The 23,185-nt window shown below is 37.1% G+C and overlaps 1 protein-coding gene across 1 annotated transcript in view; it reads right to left on the bottom strand.

The window, feature by feature from the left end:
• Positions 1 to 23,185, bottom strand: part of COL4A1 (collagen type IV alpha 1 chain) — a 106,483-nt gene that overhangs the window by 23,978 nt on the left and 59,320 nt on the right. The window contains exons 3-31 of the mRNA XM_065741010.1: positions 22,136 to 22,225; positions 22,002 to 22,046; positions 20,440 to 20,484; positions 20,267 to 20,329; positions 20,116 to 20,169; positions 19,817 to 19,843; positions 18,951 to 19,034; positions 18,777 to 18,839; positions 17,750 to 17,785; positions 17,204 to 17,245; positions 16,013 to 16,102; positions 15,375 to 15,410; positions 15,168 to 15,227; positions 14,655 to 14,699; positions 14,401 to 14,454; positions 13,911 to 13,952; positions 12,968 to 13,061; positions 12,369 to 12,404; positions 11,161 to 11,325; positions 8,851 to 8,946; positions 7,870 to 7,953; positions 7,117 to 7,187; positions 4,364 to 4,555; positions 3,434 to 3,602; positions 2,983 to 3,075; positions 2,785 to 2,889; positions 1,022 to 1,119; positions 556 to 706; positions 109 to 222 (exon numbers count right to left, since the gene is read on the bottom strand). Coding sequence (XP_065597082.1) covers positions 109 to 222; positions 556 to 706; positions 1,022 to 1,119; positions 2,785 to 2,889; positions 2,983 to 3,075; positions 3,434 to 3,602; positions 4,364 to 4,555; positions 7,117 to 7,187; positions 7,870 to 7,953; positions 8,851 to 8,946; positions 11,161 to 11,325; positions 12,369 to 12,404; positions 12,968 to 13,061; positions 13,911 to 13,952; positions 14,401 to 14,454; positions 14,655 to 14,699; positions 15,168 to 15,227; positions 15,375 to 15,410; positions 16,013 to 16,102; positions 17,204 to 17,245; positions 17,750 to 17,785; positions 18,777 to 18,839; positions 18,951 to 19,034; positions 19,817 to 19,843; positions 20,116 to 20,169; positions 20,267 to 20,329; positions 20,440 to 20,484; positions 22,002 to 22,046; positions 22,136 to 22,225 — 2,344 coding nt within the window. The remainder of the gene's footprint in view (positions 1 to 108; positions 223 to 555; positions 707 to 1,021; positions 1,120 to 2,784; positions 2,890 to 2,982; positions 3,076 to 3,433; positions 3,603 to 4,363; positions 4,556 to 7,116; positions 7,188 to 7,869; positions 7,954 to 8,850; positions 8,947 to 11,160; positions 11,326 to 12,368; positions 12,405 to 12,967; positions 13,062 to 13,910; positions 13,953 to 14,400; positions 14,455 to 14,654; positions 14,700 to 15,167; positions 15,228 to 15,374; positions 15,411 to 16,012; positions 16,103 to 17,203; positions 17,246 to 17,749; positions 17,786 to 18,776; positions 18,840 to 18,950; positions 19,035 to 19,816; positions 19,844 to 20,115; positions 20,170 to 20,266; positions 20,330 to 20,439; positions 20,485 to 22,001; positions 22,047 to 22,135; positions 22,226 to 23,185) is intronic.

Raw genomic sequence — 23,185 nt, 5'->3', positions numbered from 1 at the left:
ATTTATGCAAAAAAAAAAAAAAAAAAGAAGAAAAAAAACCAAAACAACAACAACAACAAAAAAAAAAAACACTTCCAGTCACCAGCATGGGATAATATTTTCCCCCACCTGGTGGCCCCTCGGGTCCTGGCTGTCCAGCGGGTCCTGGCAATCCCTGTGGGCCCACTCCTGGTGAGCCCTGGGGACCTGGCAAACCCTGTAGTCCTGGAAGGCCTGGATCTCCTGTGGGGAGACAGAAACCAGTGTACTTGAGACTTTGTTTGGTGAAGATGCTAGACAGATGCTTAGAAACCACTTGGCCAACAAAACTTCATTTCAGCTTCTATCCTGAATGGGCTCAGGGAAAGGGTTGCTTTTTGTTCCTTGCCATTTCCAGTAGTTGTGGCAGGTGAAAAGGAGAGAAAAATGAGAAAATGAAAAAACCTTGATAAATTAGTAGGAATTATGTGTTGAATAGGCTTTTTTCTACTTCTACAGGGGAGTTAACTATAGAAAAGAAATAGAAATGCAGAATTGTATCTTTATTTTTCTGTCAATATTATAATATTACAATACCTCTGAATCCCTGTTGTCCAGGTATACCCGGGAATCCTTGTTCACCTCGTAAGCCAGGCAGCCCTGGATTTCCCTTTTCTCCGGGGATGCCAGCTGGGCCTGGGATGCCTGGTAATCCTTTAGGGCCAGGGAGACCCACTCCAGGCTCACCCTAGTCATAGAAACACAACAGATTTGTAATCAATGCATCAAAATCAAGAACTGATTCACTGAATGTATTTAAACTACTCAGAAAACTAACACTATGCATGACTCAGGGCATAAACGCAAGCCACACAGAGTTAACATCAAGCATTCATCTACTTTCATCTTTTGCTTGCACAGAGAGAGACAACACTGTTTGGCCAACTGTTCTTTTTTTGGGGGGTTGTTGTTGTTGTTTGTTTTTAATAAAAAGCAGGATATTTGCTCAGATTCCTGTTAACTTGAGCAGTCACAGAAAACAGCATCAGCAGCAGACACTTACTTTTTGACCTTGTAAACCTGGTGTGCCTGGAAAACCATCCAGGCCAGGGGTTCCAGGAGTCCCTGGCAGACCAGGTGAGCCAGGCTGACCTGGGAAACCTACAAAACAAAAGAAAGCTCAGATAATTACTATCTGTCCCAGTAAGCATCTCCTGTTGTTTCTTCAGACCTCTAACTGAACTACTCACACCCTCAGAGGGCTATGATTAAAAGATCTGTGTAGTCTCTTACATAAAATTTCTAGGGATGCCAGCATCCAAACATCAGTGTCCTCAACAGAGAAAACTTCGTAATTCTGTGAACAGAGGTTTAAACACTGAGTTTCATGAGACAAAGACATAAATTCTAAGTGCTCTTAAATTAAATCCTGATGAGTTAACGTTATTGAGAAACATCCTGACTGAAAAGCTGTGTTCCAAATGTCTTCTTCAGTGACAGCAAATGCAGGGGAGCAGTTAGGTTAGGGCTTGAACTGTTGATTGAGCACCTGGTGAAAGAGTGTGGTTGTCCCAGGGAACACAGGCAAATTGTTTGTTCCTGTGATTCCTGCATGACCAGATGGGATAGACCACAGGTGGAGCCACTCTGGGCTCATATAAGGACCAGCCACTGGCAAGAAAGCATCTCTTGGACCTAGGCTGTTTCCTGAAAAGGAGTGCTGCATAGCCTGAGCACTGCTTCACCAGCTTGATGAATTCTGCTCTTCTTTCTGTATGTGACTATTGGCCTACCTTGGATGTCTTGCCTGGTATCACCAAGAGTCTATTAGAAGCAATTTTGCTTCTTTGTAAGGAGAACAGTAACTCAATGTGTGGGCTGTAATACCTCAGATGCATGACAGAAGCCACCTTGGAGTCAACACTTTCTGATCAGCATATGTAGCCTAACATGTCCTATACACGTCTCTGTAGGTCACATATGTTTCTCTGCCACAGTTGGCCTACAAACTCTGCCTTCTGAATGCCAGAAAGAATACAGTCAATATTCTGCAGATCACTAAAAGATAGTGCTTGCTCAATACTAGCACATATTTAGTAAATTAAAATGATGCTCCTTTCCTAGGTAAAGACTTCAGGGAGTACAAAACTCAGCATCCAAACATGAGTGTCCTTAACAGAGAGCGCCTTGTAATTCTGTGAACAGATATTTAAACACTGAGTTTCTCAGTAAATGGAATAATGACAAAGACAAAAGAGTCTAGGAGCTGAGGTGTCTACTGAAAGATCTAATCCAGAATGAGTAGCAGCAGAATTATAACTTACATTTCCTGACAATTCAAAACAAGAATACAAACATACCCTAACAGTGGCCATTCAGGGAAGCCTAACTTTATGCTGGCTATGCCTGTATTTTGACCAAGTCACTCACGTTCACCTGGGTCGTAACGGAGTTGCTAGTGCCGGTCCAATAAAGTCATCATTGTGTCAACATGTTTTTTTTTCTACCAAGCTAATCTCATCTTTCAGAAAGGCCATTTCATCTCTCAGAAATCTCAGTTGCTGCAATGAAATAATATGTACTGTATCGCTTTCTGTTCTGGCAGTAGTGTTTACACTGCTTGCATTTGCACTACATCACTGCACAAAGCAGGTGTGCCTTGAGAATATCCTTACTGTGGCTCTTCCAGACATTCACAAGGGAAGTTCTTCTGCTACACTTCCCAAATTCCGCCATACAGCCATGGCTGGATGATAGTGTAGTCCTCCATCCACACTGAAGTTATACCAGCTCTATTAGATCACAGGTAGACAACTTTTGTCTTACCTTTGGGTCCTGGAGGTCCAGGAAACCCTATACCTGGCTGCCCAACAGCACCTTTTTCTCCTGGCAGGCCAGGTCTCCCTGGAAGCCCGGGATTTCCTTTGTCACCTTCACAAGTGTAAACAGGAAAAATGTTAATACAAATTTAGCTTCTGGGAAACAAATCCATTATGATAATCAAAGATTAAAAGGATGCTGCACCTTGGGGTCCAGGGAAACCAGGTGGTCCAGGAAGGCCATCTGCCCCAGGAGGTCCAGGCAGTGGTACAGTTCGTCCTGCTTCACCCTTTGCACCTGTAAAGATGTATTAATTATGCAAACAGATTAAGCTAAATAGAGAAGTTTAATCCACCTAACCAGCAGTGTTAGTCTCTCCATGCCATTAAAACCAACATTATATCAAGTTTATTATAGAAAGTTCATAGAAAGCTACAATTAATTAGGTTTGAGATGAGCTTAAACTATCCTGATTGAACTAACTGAAAAAAAAAAAGAAAACTGACCTCAAAAATGTGCAAGTAAGCTGCTGAAAGAAAAGAATTCCATTGGTCTAAATTAGGCTTTTTTTTTCGATCTTAAATTTCAGTTGATGCTCACTTAAAGGACAATTTTTTTACATGTTTAATTTTTTAAAAAGAACATATAGCATTACCTGGAAGTCCTGGTAAACCTGGGGTTCCAGCAAAACCTCTCTCTCCTTTGTCACCAGGTAACCCTGCAATGCCTATCCCAGGAGAGCCAGGTAAACCTCTTTCACCACGTACTCCAGGGAATCCAGGTTGGCCTGGAGGACCACGTTCTCCTTTCAAGCCAGCTGTACCCTAATTTTTTTGAAGTATAAATGTAGGTGAGACGAGAATATATTCTTCTAACTGTGTAAGTATTTTTTAACTTTGATCTAGCACAGCATCCTTATCTGTAACATCGAAGGTCAATTCTTTATCACTGAACACAGTGTAAAGAGATCTGGGTTCCATGTAGACCAGCTCATGGAAAACACACCTAGTGTGCAATGCAGGCTGCTTTCCTAATTGTGGATTTTGGAACAACTCTGAGCTGCAGATACAGATTAACATCCATACCAGCTCTCTAGCACAGAAAGACAGATACTAGTTTCTACAAGAGGTAAGTATGCTAGAACAGAATGCTGAATCTTATACTACTGGCCAATACTTGGACAAGAGCATTCCTTCAATATTCTCCAGATACAATTTAAATCATTCCCACTAGTTCTCCTTATAAAGCTACGAGAAAGGGAAAAGGAACAAATATACTGCTTATATCCACAACTTTGTGGGGGAAGTAATAATCTGAATATACAAATAATCTGAATATGTCTGAGCTGGATCACATATTTGCACGACATGTTCAGAGAGAGGTCAAAATCAAACTCTGAAATACTCTGTTGTTGAATAGCCCTATTCTTTACCAGCTCTAGGGAATGGGGGGGATGAACTACTCAGTTTAAAGACAAGATGTGGTACAAAGCATAAGGCCAACAAACATAAAACATATATAGGACAGGATGCAAAAATAAATAAACATGTTGCAGGACAGCGTGTAAACAAAGAAGCATACATACCGATGCTCCTTTTGGACCTTGAGGACCTGGCAATCCGTCTTTTCCTGGTGTTCCTTCTCTTCCAGGAATACCTGGTTGTCCTGGGAAACCAGGATCTCCCTTTTCACCTTTCAGGATGGAATCATAAGTAAAATCTCCCGGTTCTCCTTTTGCCCCAGGGCGGCCAATAAGTCCTGGAGCGCCTGGGGGCCCCTGAAATTTCATAAATTCAGATGTCATCAGTTGCCCTATCAACTCTTCAACTGATAAAATAGAAAACAAATCTTCAGAAATTAAAGAGTAGATATAAATCAAATAAACAATTTGGTTTTCAACCAAAAAGGTCAAGTGAGAATATTTTCCAGGGTACAACAGTGTAAATAAGGAATTTGTGCAAATCTTCCTGTCTTGACCATGTTGTCATTATATCACACCACAGGTATAGCACTTCAGATGGTGAACATAAATGCACACTATTTACAAAAGAATTGCAGGTTTTGACACCTAAGATCTATTCTGATTTTGCTATATACTACCCACTGAATTTCAGTTACATCCATTAATACAGTATCAAGGGAATCTAGGATTTTAAAGAAGGTTTTGTCAGAGCTGACGTGCCTGCCCCAGCAGTCAAATTCATAGTTTGTAATGCCATGGACCCAATTTGTATGACAAAAATAAAACAAAGGTATCTTTATCCTTTGAGATAATTTACAATACCATCAGAAGTAGTACTTGCACATTTAAACTGTCTATGCAAACCCAAAACACATGATTTTGCTTCTTTTAGAGAGCTATAAATCAACTATTACATTTATGAAATGCATAGATTCTATGTTAAAATCATTGTTTTATAAAAATTCAAGAGCTATTTGCACAAGAGCTAAGAATAACTGAAGACTGATAGCTTCTTATGTTTATTTATGACGCTTAGCTGATGAAAATACACATTTCACATGATTATCAACATTTGTTGATTTTGAACAATTAACATCCACGGCCTGCTGTGGTATAGAACACTATGCACATATTCAGAAAAAGTATTGCAAGCTCTCCAGGGAAAAAGTTATCTACATAACAATACACCTATACGATTTCTAGAATTCCAGTCTTTCACTACATACTCTCTAGAACTTGTATGCACTTTTTTCATCTGAACATTCTGTTTCCAAGTGAAACAGAACTAGAGTAAAGCCCAGACTTTATGGGTAATGACCACTGCTTATGTCTCATGTGTACCTTCCACTTAAACCTGAGATAGGATAAAGTCAAAGACAATCTTTCCATTAGGTTTGGTGGCTCCAGAATCAGTCTCGGATGCTCTGCCATGGATTTGAACAATGTGATCTTGCAAAGCTGGCCTACATGTAGTAGTTTTTCCAAGACAAACTGTACACTGGATCACCACCTGGCTGAATTTTGTAGAACAAAACAAGCTTAAAGGCATTCAGAAATGTAGCCATTTCTTTTCTGATGAAAGATATACACAGAACACAGAATACAACATACACAGAAGAGGCAAGAAAAGGAAAATGTAAAGATACTGTAAATTTGTGCTGAGAACAAGTGCAAGACTTAAAAAAGCTTAAATATACTAGGATGCCTTTTATTGTTTGCCTCTTTGTCACAGTTGTCATGGTGCATATTTTGCCTCTCATTTTTCTCAAACCTTTCCTTCATGGGCCTATTTATACTACAGTAAACTCAGTCTGAGTACTTTCATCCTTTTTATCATGGTGGAAACAAAGAATAGAATCCATTCAGCTAACTGATGTTATCTAAATACAGATATCTAGCATTTATTCACACTTAAGAGCAAGGAACAAGGACTATTGAGCAAGGAATTTGCATGTGAGGTTTGGTGTATCTTCTGAAAGTGCATCTCTCACCAATAGTAATAGAGATGAAGCTTGTTTAATTCCAGTGTGTGTGTGAATGTTAACACACACGAAAGTCAATGAGAAGCTACTCATATGCTGCCAAAAATGCTCAAATGGAATAAAACAGCTTTGGAAAAAAGCCTGCAAAGACACTCTGCCAAACTCAATCTACTTACATTAGAAATGGCATCAAAATCTAACTTATGCTAGTGAAGCATGTACGCTGAAGTGGATCTTCACCTTGTACCACAGTGTATGCAGAGACTCAAGCAAACACTGACAAGATCAAACATTATTTGCTAGTATGTTGCTCATCTAGGAGTCAATTGTGTCAACTTTTCAAGCATGTGCTCTGATTAGAGCTCTTCTGATTCCGATATCCAGCCTTAATCACAGAGAGCTTTGTTATGCTGCACCAACAAAATTGTGCTCTCATTAACTAGATTTCATAGAGTACATGGCACATAGAACACACACACTGTTGAAGTACACTGCATGCTAATATTGACTAACTGCTTACACTACACTAGATGGCACTCCCTCAATATATTATGTACACAGTAGCAAAGAATTACTGGATATATACACTGCTACAAGAGAAGGTCAGGGCAGAACTGCATCTAGCTCATATGAAATCCTACTTTTTACCCAGCTCTGCTGCTGAGTTTATCTGATGAATAAGTGCAGAAATATAACTAATTTCTGACAGCTGCTTTTTCTTCTCACAGCTAGACAGCACTGCATCTTAGTTAATTTTGCTAGGTATATCCAGTTCCTTCATTTTATTATATCACTGTGCTGGTCTATTTTTAACAGAACTGTTACACAAGCACTGAACATTTTTGATAATATAATAGAAAATACACAGATAGCATTTCCTAAGGCATTACTTACAGGTACTCCTGGAAGGCCATCAAGTCCAGGTAAGCCTCTATCACCCTTAAAACCTGATTGTCCCGGAAAACCTTATCAGAGACAGAAAAATAGAATTCCATTTATTATGCTCTTTTACAAACAGCTTGTTGAAAGTTAAGCCTTTCAGATTCTTCACAAAGTGTCTAATTAACAAATGCAACTGCTGAAGTCAGCAGTTGTCTGTGTTCATGTGCTAATGTGCTCCATGTGCCTACATCCACAAGCTCAGAAGTTGATGGGTCATCTGACCTATCAGGCAAACTTTGCAGTCTCAAAACTACACAAAAAATTCATTTTTTCTGCAAAACCATTGGAACAAATACTAAGTATATTATCACTGTTTACATGTGGCACTCCTCTGATATAGTAGAAGACAATTCATATCTTTCTAGCCACAGAACTTGGTGCTAGGATTGGGAATGTCGTGTATCAGTTACTGCCAAGTCTGAATACATAGAGCAAATGTTTCCCACATTTTTCACTTTCACAAGTTGGATCACAGTTTGCAAAGTTGATCCACTGTGGCCATCCACTGTGCTTCCCTGGTAGCTCTTGTCGATTTCAGTTGGAATTAAGTACCAGGCCAAAAATAAGAATATTCTGTTTTGTTGTTTTTAGGTTTTTCTTTCTTCTCATTAGTTTCACAAGCAATTTGATTAACGGGAGAAAAAGTAATTAATCTTTCAGACTGTAGCCTTGGTAGTTAATCCTCAGGTAGTTAGTGTTCTTTACCTGCTGGACCTGGCAGTCCTTGTGGTCCTGGAAGTCCAGGAGGTCCTACTTTATCACACAAGGCACAGGTTTCACCTTTTTCACCTGAAAAGAAAAAAAAGCAATGAATAACAGTGACAGGATTCAAGGCAGCAGCAGCAGGCAGGATCCAGTGGCAAATGTCTATTTAATACACTATGTGTTGAAGAATAAAAATAAATGTGTTATTTTTAACTATGCTCCCTCAAAAATAATTTATCATTACACTGCTATTCAAAAGCCTTTAAAACTTTTGAAGGAATAAAATGAAAATCACCTTCTATATTATCCTACAGATAATATGTAATAGGAGTATTAGAAGGAACCAGACTGAAGAGGATCAAAAGGAAGAGAAATACACACCAGAATACAGTGTAGAAAATAGGAAAAGTTAGAAGTGGAAAAAGAAGAAACTCTACAACCATTGCTATCTTGCAGTTTTGGAAAAGAAGTCTGTAGAATGAAATCAGGAACCATTATGTAAATGAGTGTAGCTCATTTTTTAGATGTCCACCTAGTTGATTCTGCTGAAACACATAGTTGACAATAGTACTTACAAGTGTAGCAATTTTAGATTCAATTATAGCCAAGGTAATGATTCATAAACCATTTCCTTTGCCAGCTCATCTTCCCTTCTCAAATTCTTAATCTTAGAAGTCATACCTTAAATTGTCATGAACAGTTCAATTTGTACTTAATTAGTCTATACTCAACCCATTTTTCTTCCTAGCAATGTGTAGGCTAAGTGAAATATAAGTTAAGTTTGTGTCAACCAACTCAATAGATGGTATCTTTTTTACTCACCAGAGACCCATCAAGCACCTTGCACATTCACAAACTGTTTCTGTAATGTTAAGTACTGTTTCTCTGGATCACGGTGACTTGATCAACACCTTGACATATCCAAGCCAGAGCACACAAAGCAATAGAAAGCAGCTGTACTTTCACTTTAAATGATATTACCTTTCTCTCCCATCTCTCCTGGAAATCCGTGTTGCCCTGGAGGTCCAGGTATACCTGGTGCACCAGGTTGCCCCTGTTGACATTGATCAATTCCATCTGCAATTAAAATGCAATAGAGACTATTGTTTGGCAAACACAAGTTCTTTTTTAATAGCGCTTTAGTTATGAGTGCCTCGGTTAAATGTATCCATGAGTAGTCACAAGTCAGGAGTCTTTCATTGTTCTATTTCTGTCTTCTAATCTGAAGAAAATCAACGGGAATTCTTTCTATTGATTCCAGACAGACCACTTTAGAAACCCCTGGAATTACAGAATTAAAAGATGGCTCTGCCATAACAAGGTCAAAAACAACCTTCACAGAAAAACTATTTTTATTGTAAGCTTTGGCTAAGAGAAGTGCTATGGATGAAAAAAAAAAATCTCTCTTAACCTTGAAGGAAATGAAAAATGTTGATGTTCTGAAGAAATTAGTTACAAAATGATTTTATACCTAACCTAGAAATACAGGAAACTTTCTAGGTCAAGAGCAGATTGTTAACACCTGTTTAACTTCTTTACACTGAAAAATCTTTCTGAAAATGAGAAACTAATTGTACAAGGAACTGAACTAGGTAACAAATGAGAAGATTTAGAAATGACAAAGGAATACAAATTGAGCTTATTCTGTTTAATGTTATGACATAGGTTCTGACCTAATCAAAACTGACATCATTTTGGTCAAAGTCAGTAGTCAAAATGTTTAAGTGAAGTTTGGGAAATGGTCAGTTGCAAAGAATAAATTATTTTTTCCAATTGCACACCTGAAGAAAGCTAATGAAATGTCTGGAGAAGGAGCAAAATTAAGCAATGAGAGAGATATGTATAATAAAAATATATAATTGTTCTTATTAGGTGAGAGTTTGCTATTTAATTCCCTACACTAAGGGCTGCATTTTGTACTAGCTCATTGGCAGCAATTCTGGTTTAGGAGTTCCATGGAGAATAATGTTTCTTTCAATAGTTTAAGACTGTTTAAGCTACTGTAACAATATTATCATCTTCTATTTCATATTTCACCTTTAAAAAAATTAACAAAATCACAACTGTGGAAAGGCACTAGCTTTCAATTTCTTGAAATTGAAATAATAAAATCTATAGAATGTTACACAAAGGAATCATAGGCTGCATGAAATAAACATGCCATCTGCACTTGCTATTTAAAGTTCCACCTGACCCCTGTCATTTGTAGACATCTGTAGGACTGTAAGTAAAACACTATTTTTCCTCTCATTGTGTATGTAAAAAAAAAAAAAAAAAGTCATTCTTATGCTAAGATGTACAGCCTGACAAAATAGATATGACAAGTTAATTTTAAGCATTTGCCTAAAACTGTGTAGAAATGCAGAATATTAATTTTAATATTCTGTATTTTCTACTATCCTCTTATTTTTCTTGTCATTTTATGCTATTGTTCTTCAGTTAAAAAATAACATCAAACAACTCAATTTACAATTAGAAAGTGCAAATGAACACTGTGAGGAACTACAACATATATATATTATTAAATATTAAAGTTTCATGTTGAAACAATTTGTTTGCAATGCTGTTTAAAAGCACAGATGGCATAGGGCTCACAGAAAGTATACTCATGGCAAACACAGTAACAGAATCATAAAACATAAAACCAGGAAGAAACATCTAAATCTAGTGTTTACTAAATAAACTATTAATAAAACTCTGCATAACAAGTAAACCTGTCAGACACACTTCTTTATTTAAATTTCATGTTTGATGTTGACTGATATGTACTATCAAAAATTGACTTCTTGAGCAGTGCCTAATCAAATACTTTATCTTCCCCTTTAAAAACGCTTTATCAAAAACTAATTACACATAGCTATATAATATGCTGTTATTGTTACTACAAATACTATTTGTATATTTTTGTCTGATCATTACTAGCATTTCATTTACCTCTGTAAGGTAAGTGCTAACTTCATTCTCTTGTAAGATAATTTCATTTTACAATGAAAACTTCTAAAAAATTAAAAAGATGATGTACTTCAGTCCAAAGTTCTTAGATGTATTCAGTCTGTTACTTAGTCTAGTACTGTAGACTTGTAAACTTTGATACAGTAGCTTTTTTGACAAGAAAAATATTGGTATCTGTTAATTTTTTTTTCATTTGATCCATTAACAACTCATATATGCTTTGTCCAAGATGTAAATGCATCCTGATTATAGCTTTTATAATCTTGTCTCCTTTATCATGGGCAGGCAGTGTGCATTATTGAGACTTCACAGTGAAAAGCAACTGAGCACTTTACTTACCTGTTACACCTGGAGGACCTGGTGGGCCGGGCAACCCGGGCGGACCTGGGAAACCATCTCTTCCAGGAGGTCCAGGTACAGGGAATCCTGGAGAACCCTTCTCACCCTTTTCACCTCTCTGGCCAGGGACACCAGGTGATCCCACCATGTCTGGAACTGGTCGACCTTTGGACAGAGTAAAACAAAGGTGAAAAAAGTTGCAAGTAAAAAGAATAACATTCTCAATGCATTAGCTTCCATTGGGTCACAGAAAGAAATGGGACAATCCTAGTGCAAAATAAAGTGTATTTTTACAGTGATGATTTATAAACAATTCAGGGCTCTGAATATGTTCTCTAGAGCTCAGAATAACTCCCTTTCATTATGTTCCTGAGAGAACTCTGGAAAAAGTAACTTTATGAGATTTAATTTAACCAATTTTGGGTGGCTGGGAAAAAGTGGTGATAAAGGAATTTATTTAGTTATTACATTTAGAAACCATAATATTCTTCCTTATCTCATAACATCTCAAATCTTAAACACATCTAGGAAAGGACAGTATCTCAAAGAACTTCAGTAAACAAGTATTCAAACAAGGCCAGCACACTTTCAGGCATGCTAAAACTAGAACTGCTTGTAGGAATAACAAACAGCAGTCAATGAAAACAAGTTTTTTTCTGTCTGTTTGCTATTCAATCAAGATTTTCTTCTAGATATTTGTACAGACACACAGATCTTTCTAGTTTAATGAGTGTTTTTTTTTTTAACAACTGATCATTGGACTTGATTTCTAAACTATTTTTAGCCCTCAGTCACAATGCGGGAAGATATATATATATATAATTCTATATAAACATAAATCTTAATTTAAAAAGGGTAATGACAGACAAAGAGCCACCATTCTTCTTCATGGATTACTACAGCCTATGTTATTTAGTATCTCCTTCCTAAACTGTGAGAAATCCTGGCAACTATCCAACCCTGGTTCACAATAATTTCATTCTTAGCTTACACCTAATCATCAGAGCCCTACAAAAAGAGCTAGGCTGTATCACATCAGTCATACCAGAAAAGTAATCCACAGAAAAAGTGGGATTAGGCGATCAGAGTGGCCAAGACCTGGGCACCATGTAAATCAGGCTGGATGTAACTGAGGGAACCACCTCTCAGGACTTTCCACCCAAGGACAAAGGAAAAAAGTGAACAAATCAGTGGCCACATATTCATACCTGGAATTCCTGGGACTCCTTGTGCACCAGGGAAACCTTTAAAAAGAGACAGTTTCAATTAGACAATCAAGCCAGCAATGCCAATACAAGTGAACTTCTAGTACTTATTTTTTAAGTACATATCATAGCAAGTACTCTCTGAATCAAAGGTTAAGTTAAATAATCCATAGATGTCTTCAAACAAAACACTTAGTGAAAAGGTTATGTGGAAAAATGGGAACACTCAATTTTTCCCTGTCTACTGAGGAATACTGCAAATTATGCAAATCAATTCCAAGATTAAGATCTTTTAAAGAAATCTTTGTGCTTGAATTTATTTCTGTATTTATTAAATAATCTCACTTGTTTATTTAACCTCCATAAACCCAGACTCCATTTTAACTTCTTCCAAACTGTTAATCAAATGCAGTCTTATTTATGATGATAAGAAGCATGCCACAAACTATGACAAAACATAGTAGTTTGGAAAAAAAAATAGTTAAATAACTGAAACATTCAGTCATGATATAGAGCTCCTGAACAGACAGTGGGATGTTAATTTCCTTTAACACAAAAAGTAAAAGAATAACTCAGTCAAAAAGACAAGCCAAAATACATACCTTTTTCACCTTTTTGACCTTTTAGTCCAGGCAAACCTGAAACTCCAGGGTCTCCTTTTTCACCAAAAGTATCTAATGGTCCAGCATCTATAATCTAAACCACAGGACAAAGACAAGGACACTAGAAACATGTGACTGTGCTCCAGTTTCATCTCATCCATTCCAACCTGATGGTACAGAAGCCACTTTGTTTTGTGATAATACCTTTCAGAAGCTTTGGTCATACCACCAATCTCAGTGATAGGCAACAGCTGTTGTGAGAGTGCTGTAGCTGCTGAGAAAATCAGGATTTCTTACTCTTTCAAAATTTCTTTGTATCAATAATAGGGTTAAGTGGAGAGGTTAATAGCACCTTTCTGAATGAAGATGATGTAAAGAAATCTCAGCATGTTCTAAGCTCTGATCCATTAGGTTGGTATTACTTTTCATCTTAAAATACACTATTCTGGCAATTTCTGCTGTTAAATATGAGTCATACCTACAGCATACTTACATCTATAGTGCAATACTCAAGAAGCATGCACTTTCTTTCAATGAAATTATCAGTTGTTGAGAATTTTCTCACTTGCTGGAAAGCAGCATCATCAATTATATATCTGCTGCTGACTAGTCCCATTTTTTATTTGTCATATAAAAAAAATTATAGACTACAAAGCTGACATATATTCTTTGGAACTCTTCCTCGGATAGTTTGTATGGATTAACAATACCTTACAGGTTCATATTCAAAAATATTCAAAATTTATATGCTTTGAGAGCTCTTTTCCCAAATTTCAAACGTACTTAAAAATAATGCTTCCAACTTTTGTTTCCATTGAGAAAAACTGAGAACACGACTGATTTGAATGAGATAAGAATATGCATGGTCTCAGTTTGAGTGCTTTGACTTTCTTAAAATGTTTATCTTCAGACAATTTTAAAATAAAAAGTTAATTTTACTTACTCTTCCTGGAGGCCCTTGAGGACCTTGATCACCTTTTTCACCCTAGATCAAAATACAAGTTAGTTTTAAATTCAAATCAGATGTTATTCACCTCAAAACAGAATTTCCTTAGCAAATGAACACTTGGATATAGATTCATACAAACTCAAGGTGCTAGGCACCTGGAATGTTATAACCAATAATTAGTTAGCCAGTAAGAACTGCGCTGCTTCACAATATATAAAGAAAAACTGGGACTTAAAGGAATGTATGTTTTTAAAATTGGTGGCTAAGCAAAGAGCTTGTAAAAATAAAGCCTGCATTAATCAATTCATACAAGAGTCCTACTACAGGGATACCCAAGCAATGTTGATTTTGACTTTTCCTAGTCTCTGAGAAATGGTGTTACAACACAGCAGCAACCATTTAATACTGCTCTATGTGCATGCATTCTTTCAATGCAATGAACTGGCCAAGCTCATAACTTGTCACTCTGAGAAGGCTGACTCACCTTAGCACCAGGTTCCCCAGGCCGTCCTGGAATCCCAAACCCTCCAGGCAAGCCCTGCAAGTAAAGTGACACTTTTACTTGCAGGGAAGACAAATACAACTGCATATTAGCTCTGGCAGCATCAAAGTTTCAGATTAAACTCTATGAACACAATTTTAAGTGAATAGTTTGGAAGGCAAGAAAATTTCAGACATACAGACAGTTCTTTCTTTTTGAATGTTTAAACAGTATTGAAATTTCAGTGAAATACATACGGGTTCTCCTTTTGGTCCTGGGTCACCATCTTTTCCAGGCTTTCCCTGTAAAACAACCAAGTTTCACTCTGCTTAAACATACAGTCATAGGTGCACAATTTTAAATACAGCGAGTGATCTAGTAGAACAAAACAATCATTACTGTAATGTGTTTGTCCTAACACAGCTAGCAATGTACAGGGTATAACACAAGGAAATTTTGACTGCCAACTGCTTTGCTTTATTTTACATTTACTTCTGTGTAGGAATAGCCTAATCTTGCTTCACATGAGATCAATGGGAGCCTTGCTTCTGCTTCCAGCACTGCAGCCACTGTCATGGGGTCTTTAGCTATCTGAAAGCACGTTATCTTTTAACAACACTGGATGTTATCACTATCTTGAGTTGTTCATCTGCCCTTGCTTGTTTGATATAAAGCAATTTGATGTTTCACTAATGGTTTCTAAGTTTAATTAGTTTATGAATACAACACAGTGACTGTAATTATGTTATGATAAACTCGAGCAGACTTACACGTGGACCAGGCTTCCCAGGTTCACCCTTTTCTCCTCTGAAACCTGAACCTGGCAATCCCTGGAAAATAAGTGCACACCAGATTAATAACACTGTCAAATTTGAAAGTAAGTTTGCCTTTATCCAATAGGCATAAAGAAATTCAGGATCATCATTAGATTCTTCAATATTTTTATTGTAACTAAAAAAAAATTATACAATACTTACTGGGACTCCCTGTTCACCCTTTTCACCTGGCTCACCCTAAAGAAATGATAAAAAATGTAGATCAGTATGCAGAATTCTACTCATAATTCATTTAGGGGTTTAATCATTTATTTCTTCATGTCAGACAGCATGATTAATTCTGTTCTACACTCCAAGAATTATGCCTAATAGCAGGATGTGCAAAAAGAATTTGGACAAAACACAAAATTTGAATCCATTAAGCTGATTTATTATGCTAGTACATACTGCTTAGAGGGTCTTATTCAATAATTGAAAAATTAACTAGCATCAGATTTTATTGAGTTGATTCTGTACATGAGAAGCCCAGCATAAGCCATTTAATAGATTTTTTTTATAAAATTTGAGGTTCACAGGGTTATGCTTATCAGTCCTCTTTCTTCAGAAAGTCTTTGGTTATATGCATTACTTATTTATGCAATCATTTATGCATTTATCATCATACTTTTCTGAGAAAATTCTAAAAAGGCTATCAAAATTCATTTCATAAAGTAAAACAATTTTGAAAAGTAATACGTAGGTGACTCAGTATTTTCTTCCTCCTCTTTTATTTTTCCTGTTAGTTCTAATCCCTAATATGTAATGAGGAATATGACAAGATCAATCATTTATGGTCTCACCTTTTCTCCCTTTATGATTTCGCTTCCTTTTTCTTTCATGTGCGGTGCTGGTCCTGGTGGCCCTGGGGGACCCTGGACTCCTTGTTCTCCCTGTCAACATCAAATTTGGGATATTCTATTAACAACAGTACTGAGGCCAACTTCAAGAAGACAAAAGTAGGTCATACTCTTTTTTAGTATTTATGCATCAACAGCAGGGTAAGAACTTCTTCCACTTATATAACGCAAAAGCACCAAATTTCACAGTAGAACACTTCCAAAAAGGATGGATGCATTTCTGCCAAGCAATAACACACATCAATACCATTTATTTTTCACAGATAAAGCTAACATATCCAAGAAATCTCCACATACTGTTGTCAAAAGTTTTCAAGGAATTTTAAGAATACAAGTTAATCCCAGTGATGTACCATCTCATAGAAAATCCTATTCAATGGGAAAAGTGTTTCAAAATACATAAATAAGGTAGTGGATAAAAAAAATAATAAAAATAATAAAAAACATATATAATATATTTTACTTATACTCCAAAAGGCCTCTGCCAATGATATACATGAGAAGCTTGTGGAGAAGGGCTCAGACATAGTAAGTTTACCCAAAAAACAATGACTGCCAAGCATTTCTTGCCTCCTGAAAGTGCAACATCAAGCACTTCAGCCTAGTGTCTATTGGGAAAGGTAACACTGTAATCCTCATATGTGTTACTTTCCACTCCATGCTTGCAAAGAGGATAAACAGGATCAGTTATCAGAGCTAATACATGGTAACCCAGCAACACATCATGCTGAAACAGTCCTGGAACAGGCAGGAAAGCAGTACGGCTGAATAAAGTGTACCAACAAGGCAACAATAAGAAAGGACATTTGTTTGGTATGACTGCAGGAAAGCCCTTGGAGTTGGACAGCATGAGGTGTGACAACATGCTGTGTGATGGGGCACTCTCCATTTTTATAAATAACCTGAAAATGTTGACATCATCATATCCAAAGTCCATAACTGCTCATGACTTCCCTTCTCTTAGATATGAGTTACATATTTGATTTACTCAAGTTGCCCCAAATCCACGATGCCATTTTTCATCATCCACTGATTTTCTCCATAGATTAAATACAAGAGTTTATTTATTTAAAACAAGTAAAATCTCAAGAATAATTTTGACAGCTGCCCCCTACATCTTCAAAAAAGGCTTACCTTTTCACCTTTGGGACCTTGGAAGCCCAAGCCCATGTAACCCTGAAAATAAGAATTACACATATTAAGTACATTTTTATCAGCAGTGAATATGTGCATACATATACACTTACCAAAATATTTTGTATATGGCTAAAGTCAAGAGGAGGTACAAAAGACATAAGAAGTCTTTTTTATAGGCATGTGCAAAACAAATAAATCATGTCCTAATCCTTCAGCTGTTAAAAAATATATGGAACAAAATTTATCAGTTAAATTTTAATGTTAGTATGCTCTTCTTTCAACATTTTACTGATAAATTTTGACATTTTAAAATAAGCCTGAATAATCAACAGAATGTTGTAATTACTACTGACTGGTAAACTGAGATAGGAGACCTAACCAAGCAAAAAGTTAACAATCTCTCTATGTGATGCCCCCAAATTAAGACATAAAAATTGATCTCTAATTGTAAGAAAACCATTCCTTTAGGATCACTAGTGTCCAAATTTTGGGGTAACTGATATGCTAAACAAGTAGACAACTTTTTTAGTAAAAATAACTTACCTTCTCACCTGGGGGTCCTGGTGGCCCAGGGGGACCCTACAAGACAGTACTTTTTTAGCAGATATGTATATGGCATGTTAGGTGGAACAATTCCATATTCTATTATTATAGCAAAAAATGCAAATCTTCCCATTAAATCAAGATATAAAGTATTCTTCTCCTACTTTCTGTAGTTCCCAATTTAGTCTACATAATATAAATGAACAGAAACTGTCAAAGGTCTTTCATCAGATACCTTTCTTTTCAGTTAGAAGTGCTGGATCTAATCAGCAGCTACACAAGAGACAATCACAGAAAATACATGGTACTGTACCACAAAATAATTTTATTGCTGACTTATTTGACCCCAGTTTTGTGCAGTACAGAATACTTGTGGTAAATATTCACGTTCATCTGTCTTTCATTAAGCTCGTGCTTTTTTAAACCTCAACAAGTGCAAATGCTTACTAAACTGTATGTCCTTTTAAATGGGATAAGTATTCTAACACAGGTGGTCATTTTAATTGCCAGAAACACTAGGTTGGATTTGAGATGGAAGTAACTGGGTGTTACCTGCAGCCAGCACAGGAATAGAAGATACTACATTATACCAGGCGTGACAATATTTCAAATTGTTAAAATGTCTTAAACATTTGGCAATTATCCAAATGACAGGCAGTTGGTACTACCTTGCTTTCCACAGTATTTCTTAATCAACTGCCCATAAGAACAACCTCAGCAAACATTTTGTTCATCTCTGGCTATTTTGTGGTTTATTCTCCATAAATTAATTTGAAGAAGAGAGAAAAGGAAAAATAACTATTATAACTCCATTCCTACAAAAGAAAACTCCAAATCTGCAAGCAGAGGACTCCAGGAGCAGTTGCTCTTGAAAACCCACGTACTTACTCGATTTTGTCATGGTAGGGTTCAGAAGACTAAACATGAAGTCTGGAAAGGCAGGTTGTCTTACCCATATCTAACAAACACCTTGCAGGATTTTCCTGTAATAGAGCTCTGTAAGTGAATCATTAGACGAGAAACTTACTGGTTCTCCTGGAATCCCTGGTGGCCCCATTGGTCCCTGAAACCCTGGAGTTCCAGGTGGACCCTATAAAAAATAAAACAGTAAAATTAAAAAGTGATACTTACTCTTCAATGTTGTGATAGTTACTTAATTTTAGTTCAAACTCACAGCTATTCAAAAGTCATTTAGACTTACAGGTAGTCCAGGTTGGCCAGGAAAGCCTTTATCACCTTTTAGCACACTAGGAGGTAAAAGACCAATCACTTCACCTGGATCTCCCTGTAAGAAAACAAAAAGAACAGTGCTTCGACATCCATTCAAATACATTCAAAAACATTAATGTTGAGAAGTAGAAGCTGAGGGTAAGCAGAAAGATCTTCCCACCAAATCTATCAATACTAAAGTAATACATAAGAATCAGAACATCTGGCCTGGATGCTAATGGAATTGGTAACTGTACCAGGCTAAAATCTTACTCTTATAGCTAATTCGGACATCAAAGACGTTCACAGAATATTTCTCCTTTGAAAAATGAAATCTCTTTGTCTTCTGGAAAACTATTCCAATTGTTATCAACTTATTTACGCCCTTTCTTTCTGATAGCAAAAGATCCCATTATTTCCTGCTTTTCTGTACAAAATTTCAAAGTTTTTGTGGGCTATATGACCTTTTCCCCCAAATTTTCTCTACATGGAATGGTTTGAATACATGAAACGTCAATATCAAAACAAATTTTGGAACAAGAAAACTTATCTAAATCTTTACACACGATTACACTTGTTACACATAGTTAACAATGTGTACTACTTTTTCATATTGTACTCTATCTAACACTTACATTTTTAAAACCTGTCTGGGACAACTCCTACATTCAATTGTTGTGAACTGGATGTTGATCCATCATCTTTACTTAGGAGCACTAAAGAGCCAAGTACAAAATGAAGTATCCCAGTACAATTATTCAGTCCTTACGTAAGGACTGCTAGTCTACAAGGTGTAGATTTCATCCTGATTCTGACTGTTAGAAAGAGGATAAGAACACGTTTAGGACAAAAATGTACCTTCATTCCAGGAGGTCCTGGGGGTCCCTGTGAAAAAAGAAGACATATTTGATGTTATTTTCTTCATAGAATCGTAGAATCACTGAATCCTTAAGAGTTAGAAGGGACCTCTGAAGGCCATCTAGTCCAACTCCCCTTCAGTGAACAGGGACATCCACAGCTAGATTAGGTTGTCCAGGACCTTACCCTTTGGTATTGTGTATTTCACATTTCATAATCTAAATAATTCCATAGAATACTATCTACATTTCAAGAATCAGAGTTGAAACAAGTGAATGAAGCACAAAGAATCTACTTACTATGCTCCCAGACAGTCCTGGTAAACCTGGGGGACCTACTGGACCTCTTTCACCCTAAGGGGAACACAGAAATTGGTTTTGCTTAGAGAATATACATTTGAGGGATGTTTTTATTGCAACGAAGAGATGTTGTTAGAAATATATGTGTCACCTTTGTGCCATTGCAACCTGGAATGCCAGGTGGTCCAGGAGGGCCATCTTGTCCAGGAATGCCCTGCATGAAAAGGAAGTAAAGAAATCAGCAATAGAGCACTAATCGAGGCCAGATGTCACCTGATGTCCACTTCTGATGTTCTTATAAAGATATATATACTTCACACGTACAGGGAGGCCTGGGTTTCCTGGAAATCCTGATGGTCCTGGTGGGCCCTGCAATTGACAAAAAACATACTGAACCTGGGAATCTGAAATGACAACACCATAAAAACACCAATGACAAGCCACAACCCTAGTCTCCTTTCCTTCAGGCAAAAACTGAGAAAAACTTTTTTTAAAACTCTCTTGACAGAATAATCCTAATCTTCAAACCTCTCAGTCATGGTTATTTGGTAATTGATAACAGAAAGCAATTTTTTTTATTTCTATAATTTCTAAGCAGCAATATCCATTTTATTCTTCAAGAACTGGATCAAAGTCTTACATACACATAAAAAGGAATGCAGTTTCTGTCACCTCATATCTTTGCTTCATAACATGAAATGTACTGTAGGCACCTCTCCATAGCAGAAGAGGATGCTAGCACATTGTAAAGATGCTTCAGTATCTTTCATCAGCCACATCAGAGCATCAATTTCATTTTTATCATTAAAAAAACAAAACAGAACAAACAACAAGTGGGTTGAAATATCTCTCCTTGTAGACCTTTCTAGTGTAATGGATCAAGAGTGTGATCTGACAAATCATTTTAATCATTCCAGTTTATTTATTCTTGCAGTACTACCTAATACATATATTGTGAAACAGAAAAGATGTATGAGATTCCTGAAGATGAAATAGCATACTCGCATCTGCGAAAACCTTTTCACTGCTGAAATACTCTACTATTTGCCAGGAGATTCTTATTTACATTAATATGCAGGATGCCACAAACATCGTGGACTAAAATGAGGATTTCTTGATCTATCAGAACATCTCCCTACAACAGCTTAGACATTGCAATTTATCTTTTAAATTCCGTGTGCTGCAGCCACTGCAGAAAAATGGAGAAGTAAATTGAGATAGCATTTGAAGATCTGTGGCAAGAGAGCATATCTCAGAATGCATCATTGCTCATTAAGTCACTCAAATTCTCCTTCACTGGCACACTGTAAACTGTGGAAAAGCTCAGGATGAGCTTGGTATCTGACAAAACCCAAAAGACATGGCCTTGGATAGTATAACATGCTAGTTATATGTTATAATAGTACCACATTAAACAGAAATTAGAATAGGAAAGTTATAGGCATGTTTAGAGCCTCCTTTAGCATTGAAAAAGTCAGAGGATCTTTGCCCCAGCTGGAATTTTTCTCTGCATCCTGTGCACATTTAAAACATATCTGTGCTTTACAGAATATCAGCTTATCCAATTGAGTGCTTCAAGGAGGTAAGATGGTTCATATTCAAGTTGGAATAAAGCCTCTCAGTAAGACAGGAAGGTACCAAAGGAATATCAAAACCAGTGCTGTTGGTAAAATGGTAAGCAGCAGGTGAAAATACAAAAGGAAGAATGGCACTGACTGCACAATGAACTTCAAAGGCAAGAGCAAGAATCTTGATATTACTGTGCAGCACAAGAGGATAGCACTGATTAACTCAAAGTACCTAAGAACACCTGAAAGCAACCACGAAGTCCAAAAGATATACAGGCCTAGAGTCATTATAAATGCAAAAATGTAAGTTAAACTTACTCTTGTTCCTTTTGTTCCTGGCAGTCCTGGTTCTCCAGTATCACCCTGTAAAGAAACAGAGAGATCTCTGTCTTTCCGAGGGACAACAATTTAGGGAAATCTGAGTGTTTTAAATATTAAAGTTTAATTCTTACCTTAAGCCCTGGTGGCCCAGGGGGACCTTCAGGCCCTTGCATTCCAGGAAACCCAATCACACCCTGTAGTCCCGGAAGGCCTCTTTCTCCCTGTGGGAAGAAGGAAATCCATTATCAACAAAACATCTTAAACTGCTTTTTCTAGCAACCCACATATTCCTTTTTCTGTGTTAAAAAAAACTTTCCAGGCAGTAAGAAGTTAGATGTGACAGACAACAGTTTGTGCTGTTCTTTCATTGAAGGGTTATTACAAACAAAGAAATATTTCTGTTTGATAACAGGCTGGCAAAAGGGTAAGTGTAGCATGATAGAAAACATTCTTTGAATTTAAACAGAAAATTCATTTCTGCCTCCCTGGACAGAACAGTTCATAGCATATTTATGCCCCTGGGACCAGGAAGGCCTCTTTCCCTCTAATAAGATATCTGCATTTCTATACAGATATACTACTATATCCTGGCAGTAATTCTAACACCCCAAATCAGCAGTTATATTCCTGAAAACTGCAAATATCACTGTTCAGTCACTACTGTATGAGTAGCCACTATTACTCCTTAAGTGTCATTCACAACAGTGGATTTTTTATTTAGGCTTCCCACTTAGTCTTCGGTTTTGGGTGGTTCAGAGCCAGTGTTTCATGATAGAGGGTCTTCTTATAAGTTCATAAGTTCATAAGTTCATAAGGTTGGAAAGGACCTATAAGATCATCTAGTCCAACCATCCTCCTATCACTATCTCTACCCAACTACTAAATTAAGTCCTTTAGCACCTCATCTAAACGCTTCTTGAACAGCGCTAGGGATGGTGCCTCAACCACCTCCCCAGGCAGGCCATTCCAGTGCCTGACCACTCCTTCAGAAAAGAAATGCTTCCTGAGGTCCAATCCAAATCCTCCCCGGCGCAACCTGTGGCCATTCCCTCCCGTCCTGTCATTACTTATCAGGGAGAAGAGGCCTACCCCCTCCTCACCACAACCCCCCTTCAGGAGCTCATCTCCTCCTCATGAAGCTCAACTTCTCATGAAGCTCAACTCATAGATTGCCCCCTTCT

The sequence above is a fragment of the Cyrtonyx montezumae genome, unplaced genomic scaffold (genome assembly GCF_038088225.1).
Source record: "Cyrtonyx montezumae isolate F1298 unplaced genomic scaffold, pur_monq_1.0 scaffold_3, whole genome shotgun sequence".
NCBI classification, from domain to species: Eukaryota; Metazoa; Chordata; class Aves; order Galliformes; family Odontophoridae; genus Cyrtonyx; species Cyrtonyx montezumae.
This window is presented reverse-complemented; position numbering and strand designations above follow the sequence as displayed.